Source organism: Plutella xylostella, chromosome 7 (genome assembly GCF_932276165.1).
Source record: "Plutella xylostella chromosome 7, ilPluXylo3.1, whole genome shotgun sequence".
NCBI classification, from domain to species: domain Eukaryota; kingdom Metazoa; phylum Arthropoda; class Insecta; order Lepidoptera; family Plutellidae; genus Plutella; species Plutella xylostella.
Genome location: NC_063987.1, coordinates 5,681,449 through 5,697,061, shown reverse-complemented (window position 1 = coordinate 5,697,061; position 15,613 = coordinate 5,681,449). Strand labels below are relative to the sequence as shown.

Sequence of the window (15,613 nt, the reverse complement as noted above, 5' to 3'; positions counted from 1 at the left end):
AAAAATCATACAAAAATATTCGGTAATTCAATAATTTATTACACTCCTCCACACCTCTATCAATTACAAATTCCTTGAAAAAATTACTTTAAATGCTATTTGTATAATTTTGAAGGCAAAAAATACTTATGATTATTTACAATTATAAATTTTATCAGGCACGTTCATTCATACATGTTAAAATCTACATAATATATTACTTATTTAAACGATTTTAATTGCTACATCATCTCTAAACAATCTCATACAAGCATAATATTGTGATATTGGTATTTAAAAAATATATATTACTTGTACCATATTTTTATTAACGACAAAATGACTAGGGTGAGATTGCATTTTATTTTATAAGTACCATTTTGAATTATTGATAAAATTCGCATTATAAAACAGATATTTACACAATTTACACCGAGCCTTGCATACTGCTCACTTCAAAAGTAGCTCATAATACTTTTTATGTACGTATTCTGAATTGTTTACTATGACAATGGTAGCGTCTCCATAATATTGTTCAGAAACTATTAAGTAGCTGTTGTAGTATTAAGTACAACTTGTTATTTCCTAATTCGTCAGCATATTACACTGGCCGAAAGTTGGTACAGACGTCGAGTTGGCTTGAAAGCGTTGGCTTTAAGTACTTATATTTTTTATTTTACTGTCCTAAGTACACACGTAATTATATTAAAAAAAGATATAAATAAAATGCAATTGATTGGAATCACTAGTACCTGTACCTAGGTACTAATCTTATCTGTCTAGCATTTTTTCTTAGGTAAATACTATACCTACTTGGAATTCAATTAAAATTACGACGACGCTTGTTTTAAAAATAACGATTGCCATTTATCTAAAAATTGGAGTTCCTAGCAGTCTTATTTTAATTTTTAAGCACATTTACAGGTGTTCGTATAAGCTTCATAAAAGCTCAATCTTGGTAAAAGCTTTCTATATAATCTACTTTAATTAGAGAACAAACGAAATATGTTGTTGTTTTGTTATAGTACCTATAATAACATGATATTTGTAACATTTCGTTTAGATAAATAAATCTAAATCTGGATTTAGTATGAGGATCGAAGTACTATGAAAATATACAAACACTTTACTAGCTAAGAGACAGTTCACATACAAATTATGCAAAGAACGTAATATCTTTCAGGACAAAATATTATTGCGTGTTGGCCCTTAGTGTCTCGCCTACAGCCTTAAAGGCTAGACTCTCTTATTGATGTCTTCTCGTGTGACTCACGATCAAATAGCCTTTACATGATAAAATACAATATAATCAACTGTCAATTCCCACCCATCCAAACCTGTATTTCTTATCACCTCAAACACTTAAAACACAGTCCACCCCAGAAGCACCGGTGTTGAACCTTCTATAGTTCATCGTGTGAAGAACTATCCAGATGTTCTTCTAACAGTCACAGTCGCACAGCACCGGTGTTAAACCTCCATAGTTCATCTTATGAAGAACATTCTAGATGTTCTTCTAAGTCGCACAGCACCGGTTCTACACCTCCAGCTATAGTTCATCATACGAAGAACTTTCTAGACGTTCTTCCTATAGCTCATCGTACGAAGAACTTTCTAGATGTTCGTCGAAGGGCCTCGGCCGCTGCCCCCAGCGGTCCCATCGCTCGGCGCTCAGCAGCGACTCGGCGTCCTCGTCTTGTGGCGGGAGGGGAAACGCGATCCCGTCGCCGAAGCTAAACACCCAACACTCGTTTACTTGTAGGGTACATGCTGAGTCGTTGTTTACTTATAGGAGTACACTCACGAGCAATGAGAAAATTCCAGTTACAAAATGTCGACACCGAAATCAAAATATTTACGTTTTTAGTTGGTAATATTCTGATGCGCTGTTAATATTGACGGCTACATTAAAGTAGTATTTTCCGTTTAGAAGTAATTTAGTGTTATTGTCAATGGAACTTTTTCATTACTCGTGTGAGTGTAGTTTGTGTTAGCAGGTTCCGCGGCATGGCATGTTTATCCACGCAGATACACTCGTTTAATGTAGATATGTCTAATAAGATCGCTACGTATAACACTACACCGCTTGAGATATACTTAGTGTCGTTTATCGTCGATAGTGGTACCATGCCGCGGTATCTGGATTGCTTTGTGGCGGGTTCCGCTCATCTGGCATAATCTTTATTGACCAAAACTCATTTCGCATAACTCGTATGGTCTAAACTTTTTTGGCCGAACCATCACTTTGCCAAGACTTATGTGGCATAAGGCTCGTTTCGTCTAAAACTCTTTAGGCACAATCTTTAAACACCTAAGTTTCGTTTGCTCAAATTTATGTTCGTCTATACCTATGTATAATCTTGTTTCTCCTAATGTTATCTTAATAAATAATATATTAAGTATGCAGTAAATGTACTAATTGTGGTATTTTTCTCCTACATCCCGAAAATTACGATATTGTATGATCAAAAAATCGAAAGTTAACGACCAATATAATTATTACAAACCCCATGAGATCGAAACCTAAAAATAGGTGCGACGACGAGCAAAGCGAGGAGGAGCGTGTTAGGTGCACATGTTCATCAAAACCAAAGCGGAGCGCAGGGAAGCGGAGCGGAGCGTTTTCCAAACAGCGGAAACAATACAAGGCACCAGTTTGCGCTATGAAGGGAGACGCTCCGTCAAAGTTAAAGCCAAACGAATATTATTACTTTGTATAAACCTATGCCATAGCATTATTAGGCTATTCAAGATTTGGCCATACCATTATTAGTCTAAACAATGTTATGCGAAATAACTTTTTACTAAACGAGATTTATGCCATACGATTTTCGGCGTAACGAGACTTTGACCAAACGTTACTATGCAATACGAGATTAGGCAAAAAAATCTTATGCCAAAAAAGGTAGAACCCTTTGTGGCGTCATCGTGAAAAAAAAACATGCATTTTTTGAGTAGATTGTAGAATGTTGGCCTTTTTCAGCAATGGCCGAGCCTTGAATTAGAAAAATAAATAATGAGTGAATAATTTATCGATACCGACACGATGACGCTACAAATAAAATCTCGAAATACTGACACCATTTCATACTGCTAACATGTAAAATAAATGCATAAGTAAAAAGTTACTACAACTAGGTATCTCGAGTTCACTACGTAAAATAAGAGAGCGCACGTATTATTTTCTTGCAGCGAACCTTACCAATGCACCAAACGTAAAAAGTAGTAAATTTAAGTTTTAAACGTATTTTACGTAGTAAATTCAAAGGTGGATTTACGTGACAAGCTTAGTACTATTTGGCATGCATTAGACGTACTAACAACAACTGCTACTAATCTTAATTTACAAAACTCATAAAAATTACTTACAAGGGACTACAAAATCCACAAACTCTGCAGATTTTGCCGTTTTTTTTTCTTCTCTTAAAACACAGTCACATCATCATTCGCCATATTATTAACAATAGCATGGGGAGAGCGAGTTTTCACACCGTTCGAAAAGCGAGTAAACTTGAATTGGTATGGCTGGTAGCTATATCCATTGGCAACTAAGCCCTCTGGTATTAATTTGAATAAATTCTGTGTAATAATGGACTGCCATGGTACTCGTACATGGATTGGCTTATTTCTTATGCAGTTACTACATGTTTCATAATCAATTGGAGATATTATATGGAGACATCTATTAATTTATAGGCACCTTGAAACTCGTTAAATTTCTACTCTCACTCAAACACAATAAGTCTAATCATAGCAAATCTAATAAGTACACTACTGTAATACTTTACTTACTACACTCTACCTGCATCAGCAAAGCTGTCGCGAAACAATTAATCTAATCACATTAAAAAAACATTAGCATGCAAAGGGACACTTAAAAATAATCTCCAAAACCTAATTAACAATCAATGGAAAAAAGAAGTGAATGACACATAATTTTGAAATTTACCACCACATCTGACTTGCCAATGAATGAAAAGCTTCGGATGTATGTAAAGAAAATTTATTGAAAATGTAATAAAAAATATTGTGACTTGGGATTATGAACTTATAAGTATATTTATAATTATTAAATGCGTTCCTTATACTATCTGTGGGACGGTGCGACTCTTATTCGGGCAGAGAATCCACCTCTCAGAATCGCGGGCTGGCTCCATTCTAAAATGGTAATAAAACACTTATTTTTCCAGTTGGCCCTTTACCTTAGCAATTACTGAGAAAGCAATGGAAGCCACAGACAGAATTGCTATGTGTTTGAAATTAGTTATTTTAATCAATCTCCTTTCCATAACAGGATCTATCAGTATCAATATTCTTGTCCACTATGTTGTTTTACCATTTTACGATATTTTTTCTCTAAGATAAAAGTAAAAGAGAAATACATATAAACAGTAAGGACCCAAACATAGGTTACTTAACTTCATAAATGTGTTTCTAATCTGTGGCATCCATAGACTCACGTAGACGAAAGACAAAGTGAGAATGAAGAGTGAAAAGGAGAGAGAAAGACTTGAAAGAGAAGGCGAATATACATCACACAGACGTTAACTTAATCTGATTATTGTAGGTATCCGTTTGCTTGCTAATTATGTATTCAAATTCAAAGCACTCATTATTAAAACTGATACTTATGTGTGAGTGAACGAAAGCTATTTACCAAATAAAATAAAAAATAGTAGTGCTTAAAGCTGTTTCCACTGGCATTAAGCTGTGATATTGTGACTAGCTTGATGTATCCTGAAGCTTAGCGTTGTCATGACTAACAAAACGAAAATAAAACAAAAAATTAAATTAATTGACAAAATTTATTGTGCATGAAAATAAAAGACTTACAAAGTATGGACAGTTTCAAAGGTTAAAGTTACTAACTTTATCAGTCTTGTGTGGTGTATATAGCTCGGAAACAATAAATGCATTAAACAAGCATTTCGCAAATTTACCATTATACTATTAACTAATTGATAAATATATTGCATTTGCCAAATTCTTAACACATATCTTGAGTACTGCTATTACGAGTATATTAACAGAATACAATCTATTTCGTGAATTATAAATGATAATTTGAACATAATTATGTGAACCAATCGAAACAGGATTATTGTAATTAACTTCATAAATGTATAAGTAATTAAATTGAATTGTGATGAAATATTAAATTAAAAGATGCAATTTGGATTTATGAACGAAATCCTTGTAATCGTATTATCTGCTTTAAATGAATAAATATTTGAATTAATAAAGATAAGTCTTGGCAAGCTCTACTATAAAGTGAATACCTAAATGTATTATAATTTGTCATATAAAAATATACTGGGATAGTATAAAATTAAACCCCGCTAAAATCATCTTCTAAATACTTTGACTAAAATAACTACCCTACGTTAGCACATTATTCTATAAAGTAAATAACTATGTAAATGAGTAAGTAAAATTGGCATGTAAAAATCTTACGCAAGAAATTTTACCGATAAAAAATCTATAATATAAGGAAATATTATGTCTATTAAGCCATAGTTAGCTGGCTTAAAATAAATTGTTGGAGTATGTTAAATAGTTACTAGGCAAGAAAAACTATTAAGTCTTTCTGCATTTCACCGTCTATACTACAAATTTTGTAAAGCGCAAATTTGAACTTTCGCTTTCGTTGCCTCCATATACAAAACTAACTTCTAACCTCAACATAAAATATTATAATTTAAAGGCAAAAAACCCACCATAAACTTTAAAATGACTCTTCAACGCAGACCCTGTCATTGAACACGTCATTTCAACCGGGCGATGCAACTGTATCTCTGAATATCATTTCGGGCGTCAACGCGCACGGTGTCCTCAGGGTACCGTGCTGGGCCCTCCTCTTTACATAATTATAAAAAAAAACAAATTCGTCTACAACGCTATAAACAACAAGACAGTCACAGCACAACACGCGAAACGACATTCGAAACAGTTGCCTCGCTAGCACCTACGACTTGGCAGCTCAAGGTACGTGTTAAGTGGTGGTCGGGGGGTTAGGTGGGGTCGTCCCGGTCTGACCTGGAGCGGGTGGTGCCCATGGACTCGTAGCCGTGCGGCTCCTGTTGCACCGTGAACGTTTCCAGCTGGTGCTCGCTACGCACGGGGAACTCCAGCCCGTCGCCGCGGCTACAACGAACGCAACTTTACTGCATGCGACTTTTTACTCCGTTCGAGTAGTAAGTAAACGCGAATTTGTATGGCGTGGGCGAGTCGCTTAGCGGTATAAGCGCTGCTCTAGCTCCGCGCCATGCAAATTTGAGTCGGTTTTCACTGCTCGATCGGTTAAGGAAAACCTACAGTTCGCCCTCTGATGGCCGCCTGACTGGGCGTTTCAAGGAGTTTTAGGGACTTTGGGGGCTTTTTCGTTTTTGTTATTATGCTGTATTGGAACCGAGGATATAAAGGAGAATTCTGTGTTTCTACTTTGTGGGAAACATATAAAGACGCATACGCTTATGAAGTGTGTGAAATTTTAAACATTGACTGTGGTTTTATTATTATTCTCTACAGTACATACAGTGTGGATGTGAGATGATAACGCTTACTGTGTGTATACTACACAAAATTAATAACATCATGTGTTCAATACAAACTAAATAACTTGACATTTAAAACTAGTTATTTATTATGTATGAAGTGATTCGTACGGATTGATGTATAAATGTATGAATTGATATGATAATGATTACGTCGCTAGATGATAAATTAAATAACATAATTATAAAAACCCTGATTATCTTATAACGCAGTCACATGCGTGTAAGATTAACGCCACAATGCTTGCAAATACTAAAATCCCCAGTCATCTTTTGACTAACAGACAAATCGTATGTTATATCGGTGTTAGGAACAGACTAATCTCTAATTAATTTGTCATTCATTTCTTTTTCCACACATTAAAGACATGCACATATACCACACATGGTTAGAAACTTACTGATAACGTTTAACAGAACATGTCATGGTGTATTAGACACAGAATATAAGAATACATGCATCTGTTGACCGTATCACAATATACATGCCAATACCGTCGTTTTAGCTAGAACCACTGTGTTAGTAGCAAACACACCCACTCACACACACACACAATCATAGCTATGTACATAAATTACGGTGTACATAAATGTTTAGTGTTAATATTTGTTAGAAATGTTGAATACCTAATATCAGTATTGTGCGTTAAGTTTGTTTTAGTAATAATAACTTTATTCTACTAATGTATATGATTTAATTTAAAAGTATCTCAATGTTTTCAATACTAAATGTCGTGAAAAAAAAACTAATTGTGATTTATATGAGTGTTTCCTTGTCTGTTCCAACTAAAAGAATGTTTATGTATGTAGGAAAACAAAATACATGTCCCATTGTGGGCATAACACATTTTAAAGAGATCGTCAAAACTGAGTTTACACGATAATAATATGCATGGATCGAGTAACGGTTTGAATGCTAATCATATTGTGTAAATATGTCTAGGACCGAGCACACTCTAAGGCCCTATTTAAACCACAGAGCTATTGCCATCAGTGCATATTACCGCTACCCACGGCGGCAGCAGATAACTCTGCGGTTTGAATAGGCCTTTATCGTGTATAGGTCGATCCAAACAACTTGAATGTTCCTGAAGTAGGCTGCGATTACACTTTTGTGCTTTGTCAAACTAACAGATAACCTAAGGCCTAGTTTCACCATAGTCTGTTAGATCATTAACACCCCTGCTACATAGGAAGTGTCATCTATAATAAAATATCCATATTGAATTCTTGACAGATGTGTCAAAAATAAACAACTAATCCCTTATTATAATGTAATAGTGGTGTTAATGATCTAACGGAGTATGGTAAAACTGGGCCTAAATTATTTCAAAGATTGACAGAGCACAAAAATGCAATCGCAGCCAAATTCACAAGCATTCAAGTTGTTTGGACCGACCTGAAAACCCCGTTCGAACCCGTGTATAAAGTAACTGTGTATTATGTAGTATATAAAGGCTGTTTATATACCTGGTGAACACGGGCACGAGCCACAGGTGCGGGCGCGCGCCGAACACCTCCTTGAAGTTCCCGAAGCAGCCCATGGAGAAGCCGTTCTTGTCCGCGCCGCCGCGGAACATCGGCGCGCGGAACGCCTCTGGAATTGTTAACAAATACATGTTATTTAATTTAAGAGGAAACAATTTAATTACTTCATTGAGTTTAAAATACATAGGTACAAGAAAACGATGGAGAACTTTAAATTTAACGTATATGCAAAGGCAAGCCTAAATCTCTTCCAGTCAACCCTGACAACAATATGCTTGTAGGTAATGTAAGTTTGTATAAATCGCACATCCCGTAATAATCCACTGCAGGACACAAGTCTCCTCCAGGTCTAGAGGATTGAAGTAATCCCCGAGCTTGACAGGCGGGTTTGATTTATCACACAACACAAATATTTAACAATCAAATCATGCCCCGAGGACAACATATCTGATAGATTAGATATTTAAAATTTAAATAATGACTTTGAATTAATGCTTAAACAAGAGAATAATGACTGCAATTACCATAGACGATCAAGTACAATGTTCGCATGAAATTTATATGAAACGCATAAGATCCGTCGTCAGATCGTTTTAGAAGATGATCTGAAAGTAAAATGTGTCCATGTAGGTAATTGCAGCCACTATTACATTGACAACAAAATCCAACACATACGCGTCCTATTGCCATTGCTCGTTCGATGCGATTTTATCTTAGAATTAATCCGTTCGCGCAATTAGAAAATCTACTTTGGAACGATGGGATTATTCTGGAAATTACTCTCAACAGTCTAAAAAGTTTGCTGTCGAATAACAGTGATAATTATCATCGAATGCACGCAAGACCGGCAGCCGATGACAATAGGACATCACTAAGTCTAAAACCGTTACCTAAAGTGGTCCTATTATGGGAGACCAAGTAGCAGTGGTAGCCGAACAGCGACCCCAGACTGATCCCGAACATGAGGGCGACAAAGAAGGCGAACACCACGTGGTACCGCCCCGTCGCCGTCGCGCCGCCGAAGTTGCCCTGGAAATTGAAAAACAGAGGCGTAAAACAAATGAAATGTCGAAATTAATATTTTAGATGAGCTTAGGCTGTTTTAAACAACATGCGGATTTGATCACGCACGCGGGATTGCCACGCACGCGTTCATATAAGTATTCATTATAACGCGTGGAATATGGACGCGAGACGCGGGAAATTGGCGTGCCATCGTGTGTGATGCTGTTAAAAATTGCCTTAGATCCTTCATCTACCCTGTCTACCTATGGAGGTATCCTATTGGTTATTGACTCATTAAGAAGTAATTTGTAGACAGTCTTCTTCTGTTGATGGATGGTAAAAGGATTGGCCTAAGATTAGCGTCAGTCTTGCGTCAGAGGAAATAATTGAAGAAACTGATGATACCTACATATGTTGTTGTTACTTGAGGAGACTCCTTTAGTGCACCTCTTTATACAGAGTGCATAATTTTCTTGGTATCAATTTATGCAAGGGATTAAATGCGCATATAAGTAACTACCTATCTATGTATAATGAAATTAAACATAATTATTATATCCACACTGCTTGAATTAGAAACAACATATGTACTACAAGGCCACACCCACTGCTTATAAATATTTTTTTATGTTATTGAATCCAAACAATGTGGACGATAATAAGAATAATTTATTCAATACGCAACTACTATTATGTATTTTCATATAGGTACAGTGGAAGCTGTTTCTACATATTTCGCCTATTTGTATAAAATGAATGGTGAAAAATTACGCGGTTTCTATGAAAAATGTTGTACTTATGTTACTACTTTTGACCTGTGAAAACAGCTAGTGCAATAACTATTTTCTACCTACAATAAAACGAAAGTTCCGAATTAACTGTATCGATAAATTATGTTTGTGTTGGCTCATAGTAAATCGCGATAACAGCGATAGTGAAAGAGATTAACGCATGATTCACGCCCGATTTCCACACATACAGGCCCTTTGTTCCGATAAAATGTAAAACTGCTTCTTTATCAGTAGGTAAATGAGTTTTCGGGGAAATTAAATAAGAAAGAAGAAAATGAAATTTATGCAAACACTTATTTTCATTCACTTGAACAAGTTGTCTTAATTTTATGGAAATGGACTTTGCATTGAGATAACTTACTTGTTGCAAGTGTGTGTTTGTGAATATGAAATTATATTATGCACATCTACAGCTACTCATCTACCGTTTTAGTAATGAACTATGGCCTTATGTTTATTAAACAACTGATCATAAATCTGTTGCAAATGATTTCTAAACTTATCATGTTCAATACTATTATCTTGCATTTAAATTTAAAAGCAAAAGAAATGTATGCTAACACGATCAATAAGAATATTATAAAATAAATTACTTCTATTATCTCGATGCATTGTTTTGTAAAATTTCCTCTAGAAGCCATATCATGGCAGTGGGCATGCTTGTATTTCTGATATAACTGTAAAAAATAATTCGATACTAGTTTTTATATTTGATATTGTAAAAAATGCAGAATCCTAATAAGGCTCTTACAGATAACGAAAGCCAAGGAGTGTTGTGGCGATCCTTGGGAGAGGCCTTTGTCTATGCAGCAAACAGCAATAGATGATAAAGGGCTGATTATGAAGACGGGCACGTTCCGTGTGATAAAAACATGCCTAGCTCAGTATACAACTATACAAACAATAAAAATATCTTACCACATAATGTTAAAGGACTTACCTTCCAAAACTTAATAAAGAATGGCATACAAGTAGCCATAACAAACAAGCAGTACACGAGTGCATATCCGAGGAACAACATGAAGTACTTGTAGTTGTGGAAACAGACACAGTTGTTGACCCACGGACAGTGGTGGTCCATCTTGAGGACGCAGCGCGCACAGATGCTGCAGTGGTGCGCGCGGTCCGGCTTGATGATCACACAGCGGTTGCAGTACCGCACCGAGCCAGACATTGTCCTGGAAAGTTTGTTCAAGATTAACACAATTGAAATAATACAGGAAAACTGATAATTAACAAATAATTATAATATTAGTTTTATTGATTATTTATTTATAAACACCCCCAGACAAGTTAGATACAAGGGTCCCCAAGACTCTAGCTGTATTGTCATAAGTTGTATTACAATATAATACAAATAGTGTTCACAAAGGTTAAATTGACAGCAAAGGGCACTGTACAAGAGAAACAAATTGGAGTCTTATGAATAACAGTAAAAAATTCAAGTTATAAAATAAGGTAATATTGTAAAATAAGGGATTATTGTATATGTATGTGTATAATCTCTATTAACAATAATTATCATACCTTGTGAGCACAGGCAAGTCGGCTGCATATGCTTCTAAAAGGCTTCTTTGAGCATCATCTGATTCAGCACTAAGTAATTTCTCCAACTCAGAAGCCGGCAACTTAAACTGAAAACAAAAAATACTTGTGTTAGTTTTTTAATGTAAACAAATATTTATGTGCTAATTTGAAACATTAAAATATAATTATCATTGTATTTGTATACTGGCACAAGAATTTAAGTTATTAGACCAGTTGCTAAATTAGGTGTATCCAAATTAGGAAGGAATAGGTGAAAGGAATGAAAGTAGAGACTATGTATATTCTTACAGTGGTGAACCTTTCTTTTCCATAATTTTGCTGCATATGATTTTCTATGAATAATTTAGTTACCTTATCCGGGATATCCTGAAGTTGAGAGAAAATTGTCTGATAGTAAGACCATATTAGCATGATGAGAAGTATGTGGTACATCACTAGATAAGCACATTGTTGAGCCGTGCTCTCAAGGGTAGCTGCAATATAAAACGTGTATCAATCAATAACATCATTATCATAAAGTATACACTACAAAATAAATAGAATAATACAAACCAATGCACAGTTGGTAAACGTAGGCATAGTAGGACCACGATAAAATTCCAAGGATCAACAACACTGGGACCCATTTAAATGCTCTCCAACACCACATATTGAATAAACGAAGGCACAAACAAGTTTTACTTGATGCAGATTTATTATTATGTATACTCGAAGCCATTCTAAATTATAAGTCAAGGAAAATGAAAACATCCATGTTCGACGAGCAAGAGGACATCATAAAATTGACAAATGAAATCTACTGAATGAATGAAATAATGGAGAATGAACGAAGTTCTTCGAGTTGCCAGTAAAAAAAATAATGAGCATAATTTTTGGCGGTTAAATAAACGCTGTATGTGCGGTCTCCCTACAGACAGACACCATAGAGAATTAAAAAAAACATTATTGTCTGTGGAAATCAGTAATACCAACTTAACAAAACACCAAAAAAAACTGAAAAGTCAAGCAAGTTTGGGATTTTGGAAGCGTCGAAAATTTTATTGTTATCTCCAAAAACATTGCAATTCTTTATTACTTTTACCAATACTCATCATGGAAGTCAAGGAGTGTACCGATTTAAATGAAGAGGTTTGTATCTTATCTCGTGACGAAAGCCATATAAAATTCCATCCAATAGAAACTAAAATGCCGTCATGACGTGTTTCAGAATCAATTTATTGTGGACGATGTGAGCAAAATTATCAAAGAAGCTATTGAAAATTCTATCGGAGGAACAGCATATCAACACAATAAAGTTAATCAATGGACCTCTACCGTCGTTGAGTCCTGTTTAAATCAACTGACAAAACTTCAAAAGCCCTACAAATACATAGGTGAGTAATACCAATATTTTGTTTGTTTCGGTTAGCGGTTTTAATCTTTTCTAATACCAAAATAAAATATTTACTAACAAGGCTCTCTTAGGATAAAGTTTCCTTTATCGAAAGTGTTTTAAAACAACCTATCCTTTCTATCCATATTGTATGCTTTTACAATACTATGTATTCAACATGTTCAATTTGATTGCAGTGACATGCACAATAATGCAGAAGAATGGTGCGGGGCTTCACACAGCTTCCTCGTGTTTCTGGGACAACCACACAGACGGCTCATGCACCGTCCGCTGGGAGAACAAAACCATGTACTGCATTGTATCCGTCTTTGGTCTCAGCATTTAAACATATTTAACATTAACATACTTATGAATAAATCAATATAATATTGTTCATGATTATATAGCCTTATGCTTAAGTCTTTATGTTCTAATTCCTTGTTTCTAAATTCACGATTATGAATAAAGATGACAAATTATTAGTTATAACTGCAGCATGAGTAATGTTCTTCCATGAAAGAATGTTCTTTAGTTTCAGCATGTATGTGAGGATAATTTAGTTTAGTCAATAATATTATGTAGTATCATAGAATAGTACATTAATTTAAATGCTTTTTTATAAACACAATGTGTACTAACTTTGAAAACAATGTCTTAATTTTTAAAAAGCAAAATTCTGAAGCTGAAAGGTAATATCAAGAAATTGTATTGCGTCTTACTTAATTTGTAAGTAGGATTACTGAATCAATAAATTGTGCCTCAATCTATATTGTTATTTTATTATGTTGGAAATATACATTATGGTAAGTAAGATAAAGTACCTACTTATAAACCAGTTGCCACCCTATCAAATGGAAGCCGGAAAATGTGTAGTATCAAGATCCAACTATTTTCAAAGGGAAAAATTGAGGCTTATTCTTACTCTACGGATAAATGTGTTTTTTTGGCTAAGTCAATGTACTATATAAAGCTATATAAGTACTTATCACTTCCATGCTTAGAAGAAATTGATCTCATGATTGACTCGTCGATCGGTACAGTAAGATAGGTACCTACTGCCTCTTCATGTGGAATCGCTGTGGGACACCCTGTATAGACCTCTTTGTTATTAATCGGAAAATGGCGATACGGTTTGCAACTATTAGGTAGGTATACTCGTAATAAGCCATGGAAAGCGGATGCAAATGGCTAAGTAAGTAGCTCATACTCCTTTGCATATAGTTTATACCCTTATATAATTTCGTTGGAAATGAGAAGGTACGGTTACAGGCGAAGCCGAAGGCTACACGCAAGATAAAAATTGTGATCTTTCAATATAAACTGTCGGCTCACAATATTTATTGACGTGTAGCCTTCGATGGGTATTTAGAATCTAAATACCCATCCAGCCAATAATCTAAATTTTAGATTATTGGCTGGATATAAGTGATACAGGTTGGTGCCTGATAGAAATCAACGTGGACACGAAAAAATAATCCAAATAACATTATTATTGACCTCCAATATGAGATTTAATGGATCTACCCAAATAAGTGGCGTAGGCTATTGAGGAACATACTACTCCTGGCCGCCTTCTTGATTTTTAATAATCAGGAATACGTACAAGATATCATTTTAAGAAATCATGTAGAAAAACCTCGTATTTGTGTGGTAAACTCGCTACATTCAAATTTGGCGCGTCTTGGTCGCGGACTCGCCTTCGAGTAGGGCGCGACTCGGGGGTCACGTGACCGTCATCGATCCAATGGTTGAGCGCGTCTCGGGTCCATTCAACTCGTCGGGCCCGGCTGCACGGGCGGGAGGGAGCTATTCTTCCGAGATATTTATATTTCTATCTCTTTCGCACATATTGAGAAATAATGAAATGAATGGAGAATGAGCGAAATGGGAATACGTTCGAGTGGAAATTATTGAAAGCTATGGGCAAGACCAGTCGCCATGTAGAATTTTTTTGATGTGGGTGTTGTGTCGTGAGTTGAGATGTCAAATGCTTCATGATGATGATTATTTTCAAGTGGACGTTTTAGTTTTTGTGTATATCGTCATCATCTATGCAGTGTATGTGAACTTTAAAGTGCCATCGTGTGTTGTGGACGGATTCCTTTGTGCTCGAGGAGCTAGTCGCTGGCCGCAGATAAACGCCTGGAGGGGGGCTGAAAATACTACGATAGCATAGTAATCAGTGTTTTACAACCTCGACATCATAAAATACCACTTCTCGAGTGAGCGGATGAGGCGGACTTCCATTTTGTTATGAGATTTCCTTGTTTACACGAAGCGTTGTGCTCGCGACAATGGCAAAAGACGGTAAGTACCTATAATACCTACGGATAGAACCAAAATAAAGTCATCTCTGCGCATGTAGGCCGCACATCACAAAGAAAATAAACATGCAGCATAGTGAATAAGTAATGGTATTCGATTTTGTGCATTTGAGGGAGTGTGGAAGGAGCGCAGCCGTGGGATTAGTCACAAGACAACATGGACAGCGCGAGGTATGGGCCGTGTGTCGGCATGCTGTGTTGGACGGTGTTTAGTAATGAGTGTTATGTGAGGGCATGCGCCAGGCGCGGCGGCACGTATCGGCACCTCATGTGCAATCGAGTGTCGTTATCAGCTGATCACACTCACAGACTGCCAGGCTTCAACACCTACGGAGTTGATGTTTGCGCGTTCTGCCTGGTAGGACTGTCAACTGATCATATTGTAGATTGTAGATCATATGGCTATTCTATTGCTTATTCATATACATAGGTGATGAGAATGTATCTTACTACAGTATACAGCCAAAACTCCCTTCCCTTAAAGCAAAAACACCTTAGTGCTGGTTCCTACATCCAGCTTCATTGCTAAACTGCAAGGGCCATTGAATAAAC

General features: G+C 35.9%; 3 protein-coding genes across 6 annotated transcripts in view; 2 read left to right on the top strand and 1 right to left on the bottom strand.

Annotated features, from left to right (window-relative positions):
• Positions 1-18: 18 nt before the first annotated feature.
• LOC105383957 (palmitoyltransferase ZDHHC20-B) lies at positions 19-12,172 on the bottom strand. 4 transcript variants are annotated; one of them, XM_048621956.1, is made up of 9 exons: positions 11,918-12,172; positions 11,717-11,838; positions 11,345-11,451; positions 10,758-10,995; positions 10,411-10,494; positions 8,912-9,050; positions 8,004-8,130; positions 6,016-6,123; positions 3,967-4,137 (listed from the first exon to the last, which is right to left on the bottom strand). In XM_048621956.1, the coding sequence occupies exons 1-9, from the start codon at positions 12,081-12,083 to the stop codon at positions 4,062-4,064; spliced, it is 1,167 nt and encodes a 388-aa protein (XP_048477913.1). In that variant the 5' UTR covers positions 12,084-12,172; the 3' UTR covers positions 3,967-4,061. The 4 variants fall into 4 exon arrangements, with proteins under 4 accessions (XP_048477914.1, XP_048477913.1, XP_048477915.1 ...); XM_048621957.1 differs by lacking the exons at positions 3,967-4,137; positions 6,016-6,123 and adding an exon at positions 19-1,712; XM_048621958.1 differs by lacking the exon at positions 6,016-6,123.
• A 159-nt stretch (positions 12,173-12,331) lies between these two features.
• LOC105383956 (dynein light chain Tctex-type 1) lies at positions 12,332-13,504 on the top strand. Its single transcript, XM_011554098.3, has 3 exons — positions 12,332-12,493; positions 12,573-12,738; positions 12,935-13,504. The coding sequence occupies exons 1-3, from the start codon at positions 12,458-12,460 to the stop codon at positions 13,081-13,083; spliced, it is 351 nt and encodes a 116-aa protein (XP_011552400.1). The 5' UTR covers positions 12,332-12,457; the 3' UTR covers positions 13,084-13,504.
• Positions 13,505-14,556: 1,052 nt separating this feature from the next.
• The window catches only part of LOC105398332, a 34,015-nt gene continuing 32,958 nt past the window's right edge, over positions 14,557-15,613 (top strand). The window contains exon 1 of the mRNA XM_048621962.1: positions 14,557-15,044. The gene's annotated coding sequence lies outside the window, so the exon portion shown is untranslated. The remainder of the gene's footprint in view (positions 15,045-15,613) is intronic.